Genomic DNA, 16,365 nt, shown 5'->3' with positions numbered 1-16,365 from the left:
CACGTATTAAGGCTTTGAGCAAGTCAATGAATAAGTGAATGTGGCTTTTAAAAAATAAATAAATACTGCCCCTGCCCCCCCCCACCGGCTGCTAAAAAAAGAGGTCAGCAGAGCAGTGAGCTCAGCCAACAGTGAACATCTGTGACTGTATTTAAGTTTCAGTAGGGAAATGTTAAGAAGGCCTTTAGACAGCTAGATGAAGAATTGCTGCAGCGGCGGCCAAATGTACAGTACACAGCCCAAGATTTTCTGCCAGCAGGACTCAGTCCTGGAGACTCAGAAATGGCCTGGAATGAAACCTGTAACATAAGCACGACCTTCAGAGACTGCCAGCTCAGCAACTCGGAACCTACATGTCAAACCGCTCGTTGCAGGCTGTGATAAATGCACTTTTAAAAAATAATAAAAAAGCACCCTTTTAAAAATAAAATACAGTGTTACCTCGGGTTACATACGCTTCAGGTTACAGACTCCACTAACCCAGAAATAGTACCTCAGGTTAAGAACTTTGCTTCAGGGTGAGAACAAAAATCGTGCTCCGGCGGCGCGGCAGCAGTGGGAGGCCCCATTAGCTAAAGTGGTGCTTCAGGTTAAGAACAGTTTCAGGTTAAGTACGGACCTCCGGAACGAATTAAGTACTTAACCCGAGGTACCACTGTATATAAAAGCGGTTTGCTACCCTCTGAACTCTGTTGGGAAACTGTCGCAAACTTCCCTTGGTGTCATTCCAGGGGCCTGGATACTCTTATCAGAAGCCACACAAGTACGAGATTATAGGGGTCTGCTTGGAAACACCGTTTCCTGATATTTATGTAGTGCTCTCAATGGACACAGCATTTCACAGAGTATGGTGATACCACAACCCCTTCAAAAAAAGATCCCTGCTGCCCCTATGAGGCTTACAATTTAAATTACGATTTAAGAGGATAGACCATACCTAAGTGGCAGAGTATGGTATATACTGTATAAAGGTAAAGGACCCCGGATGGTTAAGTCCAGGCAAAGGCGACTATGGGGTTGTGGCGCTCATCTTGCTTTCAGGCTGAGGGAGCCGGCATTTGTCCACAGACAGTTTTCCGGGTCATGTGGCCAGCAGGACTAAACCGCTTCTGGCACAACGGGACACCGTGATGGAAGCCAGAGCACATGGAAATGCTATTTACCTTCCTGCCTCAACGGTACCTTTTTATCTACTTGCACTGGCATGCTTTCAAACTACTAGGTCGGTAGGAGCTGGGACAGAGGAACAGGAGCTCTCTCCATCGCGGGGATTCGAACCGCTGACCTTTTTGGCAGGCCCAAGAGGCTCAGTGGTTTAGACCACAGTGCATATATATACACACACACAACAAACATACACACGCATACCTTTTTATATATGTGCCATATATAAATGAATTATTACTACTATTAATACTGATCATACTACAAATACCGCTTGCCGTAACATTATGTGAAACATTTTGAATGTCTTCAAGTTCCTACAGAAATGCTATGATTATGATGGTGATGATTACTAAGGCTACTGTCAAATGCATGCTCTGTTTGTTTTTATCATGTTCACAACAGATTTAAACCCTCAATCAGCTACATGCAATTAAAATGCATATTAGTGTCTCTGTCATGGGCATTTGTTCATATTTGACAATCAATGCTAAGAACCGATCTTCCATTATCAGTCTATCAAATCAGCCTTGCTAAAGAGAGCATTTTCCTCTGCTAAAACACATACAGCCATGCTAATCCCACCCACACGGAGGACTTTCCTTCTACCGAGTTTCCTAAAAGAGGTGCATGCTAATAAACGAAGGACTGAAGCATGACTAAAACTTCATTCTGAACAGGAAATGCTGTTGCACTTCTTGGATCCATGGATCCAAGAAAATATTTAGGGGCATCTGTTTCCATTTTAAATTGTGCCACCCTAGGGTTGCCAGACGGGACGCGGGTGGCACTGTGGGTTAAACCACAGAGCCTAGGACTTGCCGATCAAAAGGTCAGCGGTTCGAATCCCCGCGACAGGGTGACCTCCTGTTGTTCGGTCCCTGCTCCTGCCCACCTAGCAGTTCGAAAGCACATCAAAGTGCAAGTAGATAAATAGGTACTGCTCTGGCGGGAAGGTAAACGGCGTTTCCGTGCGCTGCTCTGGTTCGCCAGAAGCGGCTTAGTCATGCTGTCCACATGATCCAGAAGCTGTACGCCGGCTCCCTCGGCCAATAAAGCAAGATGAGCGCCACAACCCCAGAGTTCGTCACGACTGGACCTAATGGTCAGGGGTCCTTTTACCTTTAGGGTTGCTAGACATCTGGGGAAACCTGGACGTTTCCTCCTTTTGGGTGCCAACATGCCCATCCGGGCAGATTTTTACATTTTAAAGGAAATGTCTGGGTTGGGGGGCATGCGTATGTTTGGGAGGGCCCTGTACCCCAGAAGCAGAAGCGCCGCAGTGGAGCGAGGCCATCGCAGCAAGGATTGGGCTCGGACTGCTCTGCATGCCGCAGGCACTGCCAACCCAAGCTGGGAAAGAGCCACAGGGGTGTGGCAGCAAGGGCCCTATGCCTGTGCACCACTTTCCCATCTCAAGCTGGCAGCATCTCAGGCTGTCCTCTTTTTGCTCTTCAATATATGGCAACCCTAGGGACGAGGGTGGCGCTGTGGGTTAAACCACAGAGCCTAGGGCTTGCCGATCAGAAGGTCGGCAGTTCGAATCCCCGCAATAGGGTGAGCTCCTGTTTCTTGGTCCCTGCTCCTGCCAATCTAGCAGTTCGAAAACACGTCAAAGTGCAAGTAGATAAATAGGTACCACTCCGGCAGGAAGGTAAACGGCGTTTCCATGTGCTGCTCTGGTTCGCCAGAAGCAGCTTAGTCATGCTGGCCACATGACCCAGAAGCTGTACGCCGGCTCCCTTGGCCAATAAAGCAAGATGAGCGCCGCAACCCCAGAGTCGGCCACGACTGGAGCTAATGGTCAAGGGTCCCTTTACCTTTACCTTTATATGGCAACCCTATGCAACCCCCCAAAAAATTGACCTGTGAAGCAGCTACGTCTCTTAGAGGTTTCTTGCTTCACTTGCTAAACCGCATCGCTTCCATGTGCCGACACAACTGTCAAGCCACTCAAATATTATCAGTGTATTTACTTCTCTACCTGCAGGCGATAGTGTTCTTTGCAGCCAGATTAATCTGGCAGCATGCAAATGTCAAACAAGATCTGGAAAACTAATGCTGGGCTGACAGCGCAGCTGAATGAATGTTGACTCTAAAGTAATTCTCATTGTGCTCAGTAATCCTTCCTCCTTAGCAAGCATGTTTAGGGTTTGCTCTCTAAATAAACTGTGAAAGTAAGTGCAGAAGCATGATATAATAAAATTAATATGGGCTTGTCAACCAGAGCCCAAGTGCCGGATCTGATAGCCCCAAGGGTGTCTTTTTTTAAAAAAATCCTGACAAAGTTTTCACTGCCTGTCCCTGGTTTGACTCAAAAGCAGTTTTCCATGTTTCCTCCGCGTGTAAGCTAATGGCAATTGCACTCCAAAATATCTGAAGGAAACCAGCTTGATGAAGGCTGCTCTTACTACTGCAGGCTACTGACTACTACAGACACTGAGCACCTAGGAGACATTTTGTGGGGTGAAATAAAGTTTCAGCCCCACACTTTTACAACTGCTGCATAGAGTTGGTAGCCCACCCCCGGCTCCACTACAAGAATACAGTGGTACCCCAGGTTAAGTACTTAATTCGTTCCGGAGGTCCGTTCTTAACCTGAAACTGTTCTTAACCTGAAGCACCGCTTTAGCTAATGGGGCCTCCTGCTGCCACCACACCGCCGGAGCACGATTTCTGTTCTCATCCTGAAGCAAAGTTCTTAACCCGAGGTACTATTTCTGGGTTAGCGGAGTCTGTAACCTGAAGCATATGTAACCTGAGGTACCACTGTACAGAACTTGGCCACCCTTTACTTACAGGGTTATCCGGAGGTTTAGAGTATGTTGCCAACAATATGCTGATGACACAAATCTCTATTTCTCCTTTACATCTGCAGGCATGGCAGTGGAGGTGCTAGACGGGTGTCTTGCCTCGGAAATGGAAACAAGAGCCAAAAAACTGAAGCTCAATCCAGATAAGATGGAGACCCTGCGAGTGGCAGTTCCCCAGACTGGATGGCTGGGAGATTGCCAGATCTTGATGGCGTTACGCTCCCTCTGAAGGAGCAGGTATGCAGCTTGGGGGTACTTCTGAATCTCTTGCTGTCACTTGAGGCTCAGGTGGCCTCAGTGGCGCTGAGTACCTTCTATTAGCTTTGGCTGGTGGCCCAGCTGCACCCCTACTGTATCTGCAAAGGGATAGCCTAACTGCTGTTGTTTATGCTCTGGTAACCTCTAGGGGACGCAGGTGGCGCTGTGCGTTAAACCACAGAGCCTAGGACTTGCTGATCAGAAGGTCAGCGGTTCGAATCCCCATGACAGGGTGAGCTCCCGTTGTTCGGTCCCTGCTCCTGCCAACCTAGCAGTTCGAAAGCACGTCAAAGTGCAAGTAGATCAATAGGTACCACTCCGGCGGGAAGGTAAACGGCATTTCTGTGTGCTGCTCTGGTTCGCCAGAAGCAGCTTAGTCATGCTGGCCACATGACCTGGAAGCTGTACGCCGGCTCCCTCGGCCAATAAAGCGAGATGAGCGCCGCAACCCCAGAGTCGGTCACGACTGGATCTAATGGTCTGGGGTCCCTTTACCTTTACTAACCTCTAGGTTAGATTACTGCAACGTGTTATACATAGGGCTGCCTCTGAAGACTGTTCAGAAACTTCAGCTGGTGCAGAATTTGGCAGCCAAGCTGCTCACTGGGGCAAAATAGTTTTAGAGTCAGTATTACACTGACTAAACCGGCTGCCAATTAGTTTCTGGGCCCAATTCAAAGTGCTGGTTTTGACCTATAAAGCCTTAAACAACTGAGGACTCAATGAATGATACATAGGCTTCTACTCTAGATGCAGACTGTGTGTCTGAGCTTGCAATTCCCTCCTTTTAAGCGCTACGAATTTGGAAGCAAGCCATTTTTTTTCTTGTAATAATAACTTTTATTTACAAGTTGATCAGGGGATAGCAGGCAGGCACCCAGACAGAAAGAATCCCGCAAATGCTATTAGAAGTCTTCGGTACTCGTAGCAAAACAGACATTGTAAAAGCCTGTGATTGCAAAACCTCTCCAGCGTTTGCAGAAGTGGGAAGCTGCAAAGAGCATATCTAAAGTCTTGCGACGCAGACAGCAAATGGTTTACCTTGACCTCCACAGAGAAAGGAGGAACGCAGGCATTTTCAGCTCTCCCCACAATGACTTCCTCCAGCGGGTCCCATTCGTTGTATGAGCAAACAGGGCAGTCCTCGGGAACAGGGTCAGGGGCCTTGTTATTTTCATCAGCAACAGCACAGGTCGCCTGGGAGGCTGCAGCCGCGTGGGTGCTCTGGAAAGTTCGCTGCACCCATCCTGTGAAGACGCGTCCAAGCTTTAGTGAAAAAACAAAAAGGGGGGTCACTTGATTAATTTAGATTGTTTAAATATCATTCTGCTAAGTGAGGAGCCAAGGGGCTAGTCCTCATGATCTCGACAGTTCAGTGGTACCTCAGGTTAATACTTAATTCATTCCGGAGGTCCATTCTTAACCTGAAGCACCACTTTAGCAAATGGGGCCTCCCGCTGCTGCCAGAGCACGATTTCTGTTCTCATCCTAAAGCAAAGGTCTTAGCCCAAGGTACTATTTCTGGGTTAGCGGAGTCTGTAACCTGAAGCGTATGTAACCTGAGGTGCCACTGTACACACACACACACACACACATCCAAGAAGCTCCATCCTCACAGTGGCCAAGACAACGATTCTCTTCTAGGGAAGAAAGGTTCTCCATTTCATTTGCCTCGAGTATTTGAATGGCAAGATTCTTTTTTTTTTTTTTAAGTAAATTTTAGCGCCTCACCCACTTGCAAGCAGATTCATGCATGACCTGTGCAAATGAACTCCTCGTGTGTGAGATTGTTTGCACCAGCAATGTGCAGAATCGTGATTTCTTAGCCCTTCATGCTAATTGCACAAAAATTGGAAGACTAATGCTGAACAGCGCAATTTATTTTCCTGGGCTTGAAGAGAACTCTCAAGCCTCAAAAGCACAAAGACCCAGTTCAGGAAACCCAGCTCAGGAAAAAGGAACGAGCTCAAGCAGTGTTGCCTTCTTGTGCTCATAAAAAGTCCCCAAGAGACTTTTTGTTTTTCTGAAAATGCAGTAAATGAAATCAGGTGCAGGCACAAAAGTGTGCACAAGTCCCGTCCCCAACACCCCAGACCAGAAGCATGGGACCTGATTTGGGTTTGCTCTGGGCCCCGCAAACCCCCTCAGCAGCTCCATAGGAGGGGCTGTGTTGCATGCAAGATCTCTGCAGCGTCTATTTGCAGAGGGAGAGTAAACGCAAAGCGCTCTAGGGAGGGGAGCAACTGTGCCAATTGCTCTATATCACCAGAAAACATTTGGTGGAGCGGGGCCAGCAGCTGGCGCTTCATGAACAGCAAGCAGTAAGAATTTCAGCACCGGGAGTGAGCAGTCAACAAAAGCTGCTACTGTAAACGTAACCAAGGCACGTAACACAACACAACACACCTCACCGGGGAGAGGGATCTTTACCAAAGATGCTCTGCTACTGAGCCACGGCTCTCCCCATACTTCTAACATACGCTCCAACATTTCTCCGATGAAAATAGGGACATCCTATTTCATTATTATTATTATTATTATTATTATTATTATTATTATTATTATTTTACTCTCTTTACCCCACCCATTTGACTGGGCTGCCCCAGACACTCTGGGCAGCTTCCAACATATATAAAAACATAATTAAACATTTTAAAACTTCCCTATACAGGGCTGCCTTCAGATTCTATGGAGTTGGATAACTCATTTCTCTGTTGAAAATAGGGATGTCCTAAGGAAAAGTGGGACATTCCGGGATCAAATCAGAAACCTGTAAATCTGGGACTATCCCTGGATATTTGAGACTGTCCCTGGAAAAGAGGGACACAATAATAATAATAATAATAATAATAATAATAATAATAATAATAATTTATTATTTATTATTTATACCCCGCCCATTTGGCTGGGTTTCCCCAGCCACTCTGGAGGGTCTGTTCCAATTAACATGAGACATGCAGGAAAATGTCTGGCACAATCTCCCCTGACGTTTATGTAACGATGCTGGACTGGTCTGGAACTCCTTTTGCTGCATGAGGACTGGAGCGATGGTGGTCTTGCACTGCTCTTCATCCAGGCTGCTTCACCTTGTCTCATTTAGGAAGGGGTAGAGAAACTCTTGCAGCCCATGGGCCAAGTTCCATTCTGGGCAACCTTCTGGGTGCCACATGTCAGCAGTGGAAGGAGGCAACAGTCATCAGAAAAAACATAAATAATAAGTTTTGTACGAGGCTGGTTTCTAGACACACTCATGCATCCCTCTGGTCACAGCTCAAGGACACATCTCAGCCAGGCAAAATCACTCAAGCAGGGTGCAAAGTTTGAAATTCACCAGGTACATTTTGCACCTGGTTTTTGGCCAAGTGAAAATGCCGGGGGGGGGGGCAGAATGCTGCCTAATGCATGGGTAGGCAAACTAAGACCTGGGGGCTGGATCCAGCCCAATCACCTTCTAAATTTGGCCTGTGGACAGTCCAGGAATCAGTGTGTTTTTACATGAGTAGAATGTGTCCTTTTATTTAAAATATATAAATGTATTTATTTAAAATGTATCTCTGGGTTATTTGTGGGGCCTGCCTGCTGTTTTTACATGAGTCAAATGTGTGCTCTTATTTAAAATGCATCTCTGGGTTATTTGTGGGGCATAGGCATTCGTTCATTTTTTTTTTCAAAATATAGTCCGCCCGCCCCCCAAGGTCTGAGGGACAGTGGACCGGCCCCCTGCTGGAAAAGTTTGCTGACCCCTGGCCTAACGTCTCCACCATCTGGAGGTACGTGCCTGGGGATCTTAATAATAATAATAATAATAATAATAATAATAATAATAATAATAATTTATACCCCGCCCATCTGGCTGGGTTTCCCCAGCCACTCTGGGTGGCTTCCAACAAAAGATTAAAATTCCTCAGTCATTAAAAGCTTCCCTTGACTGTCTTCACACACATCAGCAACAGTTCATCCTGCAGAATTTTCTACCCCTTATATTTCATCTGCACAATCAGAATGAATTTCAGGAACCAAAAAGTCACATTGAAAAATATGACTTTTGAGCCGTCTGGCCCAGAAATGGCAACTAGGCGTTCCGTTTTGGCGACACTAACCCTGGTTTAAGGAGCCATTTGGTGCATAGCTTATATATCTGAGTTTCTAACACTGCCTGTGGGGAGTGGGGTGCAGCTGGGAAGGGCCGGATAGGAGGCTTGGAGGGCCACATTGCAGGGGATTAGCTTCCTACCCAGAATGTAGAATATAAGGGAGAGTGTGCCGTGTGTACACAGTGGAAGGCACTTTTCTTAAGCTGGGGCATCTACCTCCATGCAAGGCACAACATATAGGGATATACAGTTGGCTTGCTCCAAAAACTTGCTCCAAAAACCAAAAACTGCTCTGGCATAACTGGATCAGGCATGAGGGCAATTTCTCCCTGCTCTGCAAAGCTGAGCATTCCAAGCCACTTAAAAGAAGCTGGTTGCAGTTGTTCCACACCAGCTGTTGGGAAAGGCTAGACAGCAAAGCTGCGGATGAGCAAATATGCCCTATCCTGTTGCAGACTGTTAATGATCAACATTCCCCGACCCAATATGGGAGGGGTATGCGTGCCTGCTGGCTCAGCAAAAGAGAGGGAACGGCGGGAGGGAAATAACCCTTCCCTACGTGAGGCGTGGGACGCGGGTGGCCCTGTGGGTTAAACCACAGAGCCTAGGACTTGCCGATCAGAAGGTCGGCGGTTCGAATCCCCGCGATGGGGTGAGCTCCCGTTGCTTGGTCCCTGCTCCTGCCAACCTAGCAGTTTGAAAGCACATCAAAGTGCAAGTAGGTACTGCTCTGGCGGGAAGGTAAACGGCATTTCGGTGCGCTGCTCTGGTTCGCCAGAAGCAGCTTAGTCATGCTGGCCACATGATCCGGAAGCTGTACGCCGGCTCCCTCGGCCAATAAAGCGAGATGAGCGCCGCAACCCCAGAGTCATCCACAACTGGACCTGATGGTCAGGGGTCCCTTTACACTTTACCTTTACGTGAGGCGTACTGGCAGGTGCAAAGGGGAGCCACACAATTGAAAGGGTTGTCCCCCCCCCCACAGAAAGACAGGTCGGATCTTGGCTCTAACACAAGGAGACATCAGCGGCATCTACAGTAAGTAAGGGAAAGGGTAAAGGGACCCCTGACCATTAGGTCCAGTCGCAGACGACTCTGGGGTTACGGCGCTCATGACTAAGCCGCTTCTGGCAAACCAGAGCAGCACACGGAAACGCTGTTTACCTTCCCGCCAGAGCGGTACCTATTTATCTACTTGCACTTTGACGTGCTTTCGAACTGCTAGGTTGGCAGGAGCAGGGACCGAGCAACGGGAGCTCACCCCGTCGTGGGGATTCGAACCGCTACAGTAAGTAGCCTGCCACAAATCTGGGCTTTGGGTGTAAGGGCTAAAGCAATCCTAAGAGGAAAAGCAGTGCATCTGCTTGGAGATAAATGGGTAGAGTCCTCTCCCTGGGCCAGAGAAAGATTCCTGTAAATAAATATTTTTTTTAAGAAGTGCACACCAGATGTGGCCAGTATGCTAGCTGTAATTGTACTTTAAGGAACATACAAACACTGCTAGATCATACCAACATCCTCTCTGGTCTTGCATTATGCAGCCAGCCAGGTGTTAAGAGGGATGCGGGTGGCGCCGTTCGGAAGGTCGGCGGTTCGAATCCCCGCAACGGGGTGAGCTCCCGTTGCTCTGTCCCAGCTCCTGCCAACCTAGCAGTTTGAAAGCATGCCAGTTCAAGTAGATAAATAGGTACCACTTCTATGGGAAGGTAAATGGCGTTTCTGTGCGCTCTGGTTTCCATCACGGTGTCCTGTTGTGCCAGAAGCGGTTTAGTCCTGCTGGCCACATGACCCGGAAAGCTGTTTGTGGACAAACACTGGCTCCCTCAGCCTGAAAGCAAGATGAGCGCCACAACCCCATAGTCGCCTTTGACTGGGCTTTTTAGGAGGGGCTGCAGCCCAGTGCAAGTGGCATCTCCCTTGCATGCAGAAGATTCCAGGTTCATTCCTGAGCATCTCCAGGTAGTGCTGGGAGAGAAGCCAGTCTGGAATGCTGGAAGGCTGTTGCTAGTTAAGAATGGACCTCCAGAACAAATTAAGTTCTTAACCCGAGGTACCACTGTATAAGGCAGCTCAGTACAGTGGTACCCCAGGTTACATACGCTTCAGGTTACATATGCTTCAGGTTACAGACTCCGCTAACCCAGAAATAGTACCTCAGGTTAAGAACTTTGCTTCAGGATGAGAACATAAATCGTGCTCCAGAGGCGCGGCGGCAGCAGGAGGCCCCATTAGCTAAAGTGGTGCTTCAGGTTAAGAACAGTTTCAGGTTAAGAACGGACCTCCGGAATGAATTAAGTACTTAACCCGAGGTACCACTGTATAAGGCAGCAGGACAGGAGCACAACAGCGGCCTCCCTAAATGTATGTTCCAGCAAGTGGTATTCAGATGCATATCGCCTCTGCTTACCGCAGGAAATACATAGCCAACTTCACAACTAGCAGACATGGACAGTTTGGGGCAGGAGAGGAAGGAATATCTTACAGCTGTCAACACAACTGCTGTGTGTCAATCTGAGAAGAATGGTGCACCTTGAACTTTGACACCTCCCTGGTAAGACAAGGAGGCTAACTTCTTACCTGGGTGAGAAGGAATGCTCTGAGATAGTCCACAATGCTAAAGTGCACATTCCAGGACTTGAAGTTAAATCCTGTTGACAACACAGCACCTTCCTTCAGTTAACTCGCTCACAACAGATTACAGTGGTACCTTGGTTCTTGAACTTAATCCATTCTGGGAGTCCGTTCGACACCCGAAACCGTTCGAAAACCAAGGCGCGGCTTCCGATTGGCTGCAGGAGCTTCCTGCACTCAATCGGAAGCCATGTTGGACGTTGGGCTTCCGAAAAAACGTTCGCAAACTGGAACACTTACTTCCGGGTTTGCGGTGATGGGGAGCTGATTTGTTTGACAACTAAGCCATTCAGGAACCAAAGGTACACACAAAAGCGCAGAAAGAGACAGTTGAGTGTGTTCACAACATGTACCTACTGTGCATTCTTAGTCAAATCGAATTTACAAAATAACACCCTTCATTGCTTTGCTTGTTTGAAACGATCCATACCTGCCTTTCCACTAAGTAAAGGTAAAGGGACCCCTGACCATTAGGTGCAGTCGTGACCGACTCTGGGGTTGCGCGCTCATCTCACTCTATAGGCCGAGGGAGCCAGCGTTTGTCCGCAGACAGCTTCCAGGTCATGTGGCCAGCATGACTAAGCCGCTTCTGGCGAACCAGAGCAGTGCACGGAAACGCTGTTTACCTTGCCGCCGGAGCAGCACCTATTTATCTACTTGCACTTGGACGTGCTTTCAAACTGCTAGGTTGGCAGGAGCAGGGACCGAGCAACGGGAGCTCACCCCGTCGCAGGGATTTGAACCACCGACCTTATAATCGGCAAGTGGTTTAACCCACAGCACCACCCAAAGCAGCTTTACCAAGATGGCCACCTGCCATGTATGTTCTAGTTGAGATTCCTGCTCTGCAAGGGGTTGGACTAGATGACATTTGGGGTCGCTTCCAGCTCTACAATTCTATGATTCTAGGTGACAAGACAGGGGCCTAGGAAGCAACAGAGGAACACAGGAAGCTGTCAGGCCATTGGGTCCACCTCGCTCAGCATTGTCTATGTTGATTGGCAGTAGCCAGCTGAGGGTTTCAAACAAGATTTTCTCCCAACTCTACCTGGATGCCTGGGATTGAATTGGTGTGCAAAGCAGATTCTACACCACTGAGTTGCAGCCAGGAAGATATACCTTTACTGTAATATACCTTTACTGGATATTATATATATTCAGGGTGGCTTTCCAATCTTTCCCTCTCCATTTCAGCACCCTCTGTGTCACACCCACCATTTCACAGCTCCATTCAATATTTTAATCCTCCCTCCTCCATATTTCAATCAAGACAGACCCCATCACCACCACCGCTGAAATAAAGGTTTGCTTTCCAGGGTCCAACAACACACGCACTTCATTAGCAAATTACTGTTTAGCAATGCAGGTTTAGCCACGAGGAAGCGATATGGAAAGGGGTTGATCAGACACAGATTTAGGGGAGCACAGTTCGATTGCACCAGGCATGGGGACTTGGAGGGGCACCGCAACTATGATGTAGAATGGGGGGGGCGCTGAATTTTGCCACTGAAGTTTAAGACCCCAAGGTCCGCTGCTGGGTTGATAATACTGGGATTATGTTGCTTTGGTTAAGGATATGCAAGATGCTTGTTTGCAGTAATTGCGTGAGAAAGCTAGCAATCCAGAGAAAGGTAAGTTTTCTCCCCAATTTCTCAGTACACATTTTCCCCTCTCACCTCCTGCATGCATAGTAATGGGAATGCTCTTGTCACAAATGTGTGTATTTGGATACTGCACATGGTCACACTTTCATACTGGGATCATTCATTCATCCATCTATCCATCCAACCAACCACAAAAAGTATTAATTCCTCAGATGCAGCCAGGAAGCAAATAACTAAGCCTGTATGCGGACCACTCCCTTCCACCACTTTGACCATTTTTAAAGCTTACAGTCCCCGACATTGTGAAATGGTACATATACATACACAAAAAGTATGAATTCTTTTGTAAAGGTAGCATACATTATGCTGTTCAGCAAGTACCGAACCCCATGCCCAATCAGCCGCTTTTAAACGCACCTGCAGCCCCTCTGTCTCTCTCACCTTCCCTGCATATGCCATGTGGACATATACACAACTCCACAGAATATGAAGCTCCAACTCTTGCAATTATGATTATTGCAAGGCTTGCAATGTGAGCAGATGTGAGCAGATTGCAAGGCTTGCAATGTGACTGGCTTGGTTAAGGTTAGTGCAATGTGATCATCAGCTCAAGAAGAAATTAGGCAATTTTCACAAGCCGTTTTTTCTTTTATGCACACATAAGCATCAGGTTTAAAAAAAATATTATACCCTACAAAGGGCCAGAGATGAGTAAATTAATAGCTGGAAGCAATTTGGACAATGGGACGGGGGGGGGGGGAGTTTTTCAAGTGAATTTGGATTTGGTTCCAAACTTAAACCATTCACACACCACCCCAAATTATGGAATGTTGGAGAAGTTGAGTTATGGAAATAGTTCTATAAAAATGGAAGTATTCCCCTTTTTTAAAAAAAGGCATTTAAACCTGCAAGTTAAATACATTGTCTTAAAAAATTCATATTCAGCAAGGGTAGCTCTCCAATGCAAATTTCAAAAGCAAGAATGTGCTTGCGTTGGAAATTCCAAACATCCAATCCTGACTTTTTGCCAGATTCCACTTTTCTCTCAAAACACGCACACTCCTTCCAGTCCCTAGAAAGAAGAATTAAGAGAAGCTGTTAATCATAGCCCGGCCCCTTTCCGAAAAGGAGAAGATGAGATCGTCTCCAAGCCTCAGCGAAGTCACGCTCTTACTCCGTAAGCCCTGCTCTGATGAGCAAGCAGCGTCCAGCGGCGAGAGGAATGCACTCTGCACATGCACAGATTCACTTTCCCCCAATCATGTCCTTCTTCCTCTCAAATTAAGTTCTGGTTTAAAATACTGTTTAGGGGGCTTCCCTAGCCTGGAAAGTAGTCGAATGTTAATTTTTAAAAACCGTCCTAAGGGAGAGAAACCTTTTCATTGCAAATTCTAGCATGGCGCAAAGTGAGACGCGGTTGTTTTTAAAGAAAAGAATATTTTAAAATATACTTTTGTTGAAGTTGCACCCATATAAATAGAGCCCACGGCCTCGATCCTTGGAGAACTGTTCTTTCCTCCCCTTGCCCAAAGCGAGCCATCCGAGCGCCCAGGTTATTCTGGGTTTAAGATCGCGCGCACCGGGGTCTCCGCACTTACCCTGGACCCGATGTAATGCACGGCTTCGGCCCCCCGGCTCCCTCCTCGCAAGCACCGGACGCGCAGCATCCCTCTCTCTCCGCGGCTCTGGCCACAGGAATGATCCCTCTCTCGTCCCCTCCGGGGATCACACAGCACCCCTAGCCTAAACTAGCAGCGAAAAGCGAGAGGCAGTGGGGCGGCCGCGACCCTTTATAGCAGCTGCCGCCTCGCGATTGGCTGGCCCAAAGCGATGGGGCGGAGGGAGGCGGTGGGCGAGAGCCCCAAATTAGCAAGCGGCGTCCGGCCAAGGCGCCTCCGTTGCCTTTTATAGCCTCCAGGGGCGCCTCTCTGGCAGGGATGAATGGGGAAGAGGGTTAAAGGCGACCATTCAGATCCGCCCCTCACTCTTTTCTAAGAAAGCCACGGGGGTGTGGGGAGATCTCTTGTTTTCCGTGGCTGGATCTGTTGCACCCTGCAGCAAAAGGAAGTGGTAGAGCCCCCCATTCGCCCCCCCCCCGGGACTGCACCACTTCTGACTCCACGTGGACGGTGCAATTGTCTGGAATGTTTCCCCACTTAAAAATGGATGAGGGAGCCTGCTGGCCTGTGCCCGGGAATATAAGCCCCTTTAATAGGGTGTGTAGCCAGTGCTAGCCCTGCAAAAACTAGATCTGTTGGAGTTAAGAGACATGGCAGCTTTAGCTTCATTAATTTCAGTGGGTCTGCTGTAAATAGGGTTAGCATTGGATAAAGCCTATCATGGTACAGTGGTACCTCGGGTTAAGTATTTAATTCGTTCCGGAGGTCCGTACTTAACCTGAAACTGTTCTTAACCTGAAGCACCACTTTAGCTAATGGGGCCTCCTGCTGCTGCTGCACCGCCAGAGCACGATTTCTGTTCTCATCCTGAAGCAAAGTTCTTAACCTGAAGCACTATTTCTGGGTTAGCGGAGTCTGTAACCTGAAGCGTATGTAACCTGAAGCGTATGTAACCCGAGGTACCACTGTACTTTAAAAGGTAAAGTAGGTCCAGTCGTGGCCGACTCTGGGGTTGCGGCGCTCATCTCGCTTTATTGGCCAAGGGAGCCGGCGTACAGCTTCTGGGTCATGTGGCCAGCATGACTAAGCCGCTTCTGGCGAACCAGAGCAGCGCACGGAAACGCCGTTTATCTTCCCACCGGAGTGGTACTGATTTATCTACTTGCACTGATGTGCTTTCGAACGGCTAGGTTGGCAGAAGCAGGGACCGAGCAATGGGAGCTCACCCCGTCGCGGGGATTCGAACCGCTGACCTTCTGATCAGCAAGTCCTAGGCTCTGTTGTTTAACCCACGTCCCTTTATCATGGTACAGTGGTGCCTCGCAAGACGAAATTAATTCGTTCTGCGAGTTTTTTCATCTAGTGAATTTTTCGTCTTGCGAAGCACGAAATCCCATAGGAATGCATTGAAAATCAATTAATGCGTTCCTATGGTCAAAAAAAGTCCAAACAAAGCCAAATTTGGTACAACAAGAGTTTATTAAGTGCTCTTTAAAGTCACACATAAAGAGCAGTTCAAAAATTGAAGGAAAAAGAAATTAAGTTTCTAAACATGACAGAAAAACATTTAAAAATCAACAAAGTGTACCATACATTTTCTAAGACTCTGGGGGACCACTCGAAGAAGGTTCCTTTTCCACTCTTTGCTTCTTGCTGAAGAACCTGTCCATGGTCTGCTGCTTCATCCGCCTTTTCAGCACCTCCCTGAAAGGCGACATGACCATCGTATCAAAAGTGTTCGCAAGGTCATGTACCACGTGCTTGTTAGGGTGATGCCGCTGTGCAAAAGCCTGCACATCCTTCCACTTCTGGCAAATGTCCCTCAGTTCTTTGGAGGACAGCCGTTCCTCAGTTGCTTCCTCCTCTTCCAGCGAGGCCTGCTCCTGCGCAGCCTCTGCCTGCAGTTCAAGCAGCTCCTGGGTGGTCAGCTCGTGGTCGTGCTCCTCCACCAGCTCGCTGACGTCCTCCTCTGTGACCTCCAGTCCCATGGTCCTCCCCAAGGCAACAATGTCCTGCACCACTGTTGACTCTGGTGCATCAGAGTCACTTGGTGCCACACAGTCCGGCCACAGGCTGCGCCAAGCGCAATTCAAATTTCTCTGGCTGATCCCGTTCCAGGCCGTGGTGATCATCTTCAAGCAGGTGACGATGTCGAAGTGGTCCTTCCAGAATTCCCGCAGGG

General features: G+C 48.1%; 1 protein-coding gene across 1 annotated transcript in view; it reads right to left on the bottom strand.

The window, feature by feature from the left end:
• The window catches only part of GATM (glycine amidinotransferase), a 31,142-nt gene extending 16,812 nt beyond the window's left edge, over window positions 1–14,330 (bottom strand). The window contains exons 1-2 of the mRNA XM_083586847.1: window positions 14,163–14,330; window positions 5,277–5,501 (exon numbers count right to left, since the gene is read on the bottom strand). Coding sequence (XP_083442973.1) covers window positions 5,277–5,501; window positions 14,163–14,231 — 294 coding nt within the window. The 5' untranslated portion in view covers window positions 14,232–14,330. The remainder of the gene's footprint in view (window positions 1–5,276; window positions 5,502–14,162) is intronic.
• Window positions 14,331–16,365: the final 2,035 nt, after the last annotated feature.

The sequence above is a fragment of the Podarcis filfolensis genome (assembly GCF_964270895.1).
Source record: "Podarcis filfolensis genome assembly, chromosome: 14".
In the NCBI taxonomy this organism is placed as follows: domain Eukaryota; kingdom Metazoa; phylum Chordata; class Lepidosauria; order Squamata; family Lacertidae; genus Podarcis; species Podarcis filfolensis.
The sequence above is the reverse complement of the archived record's forward strand: the minus strand, read 5'-3'. Positions and strand labels throughout refer to the sequence as shown.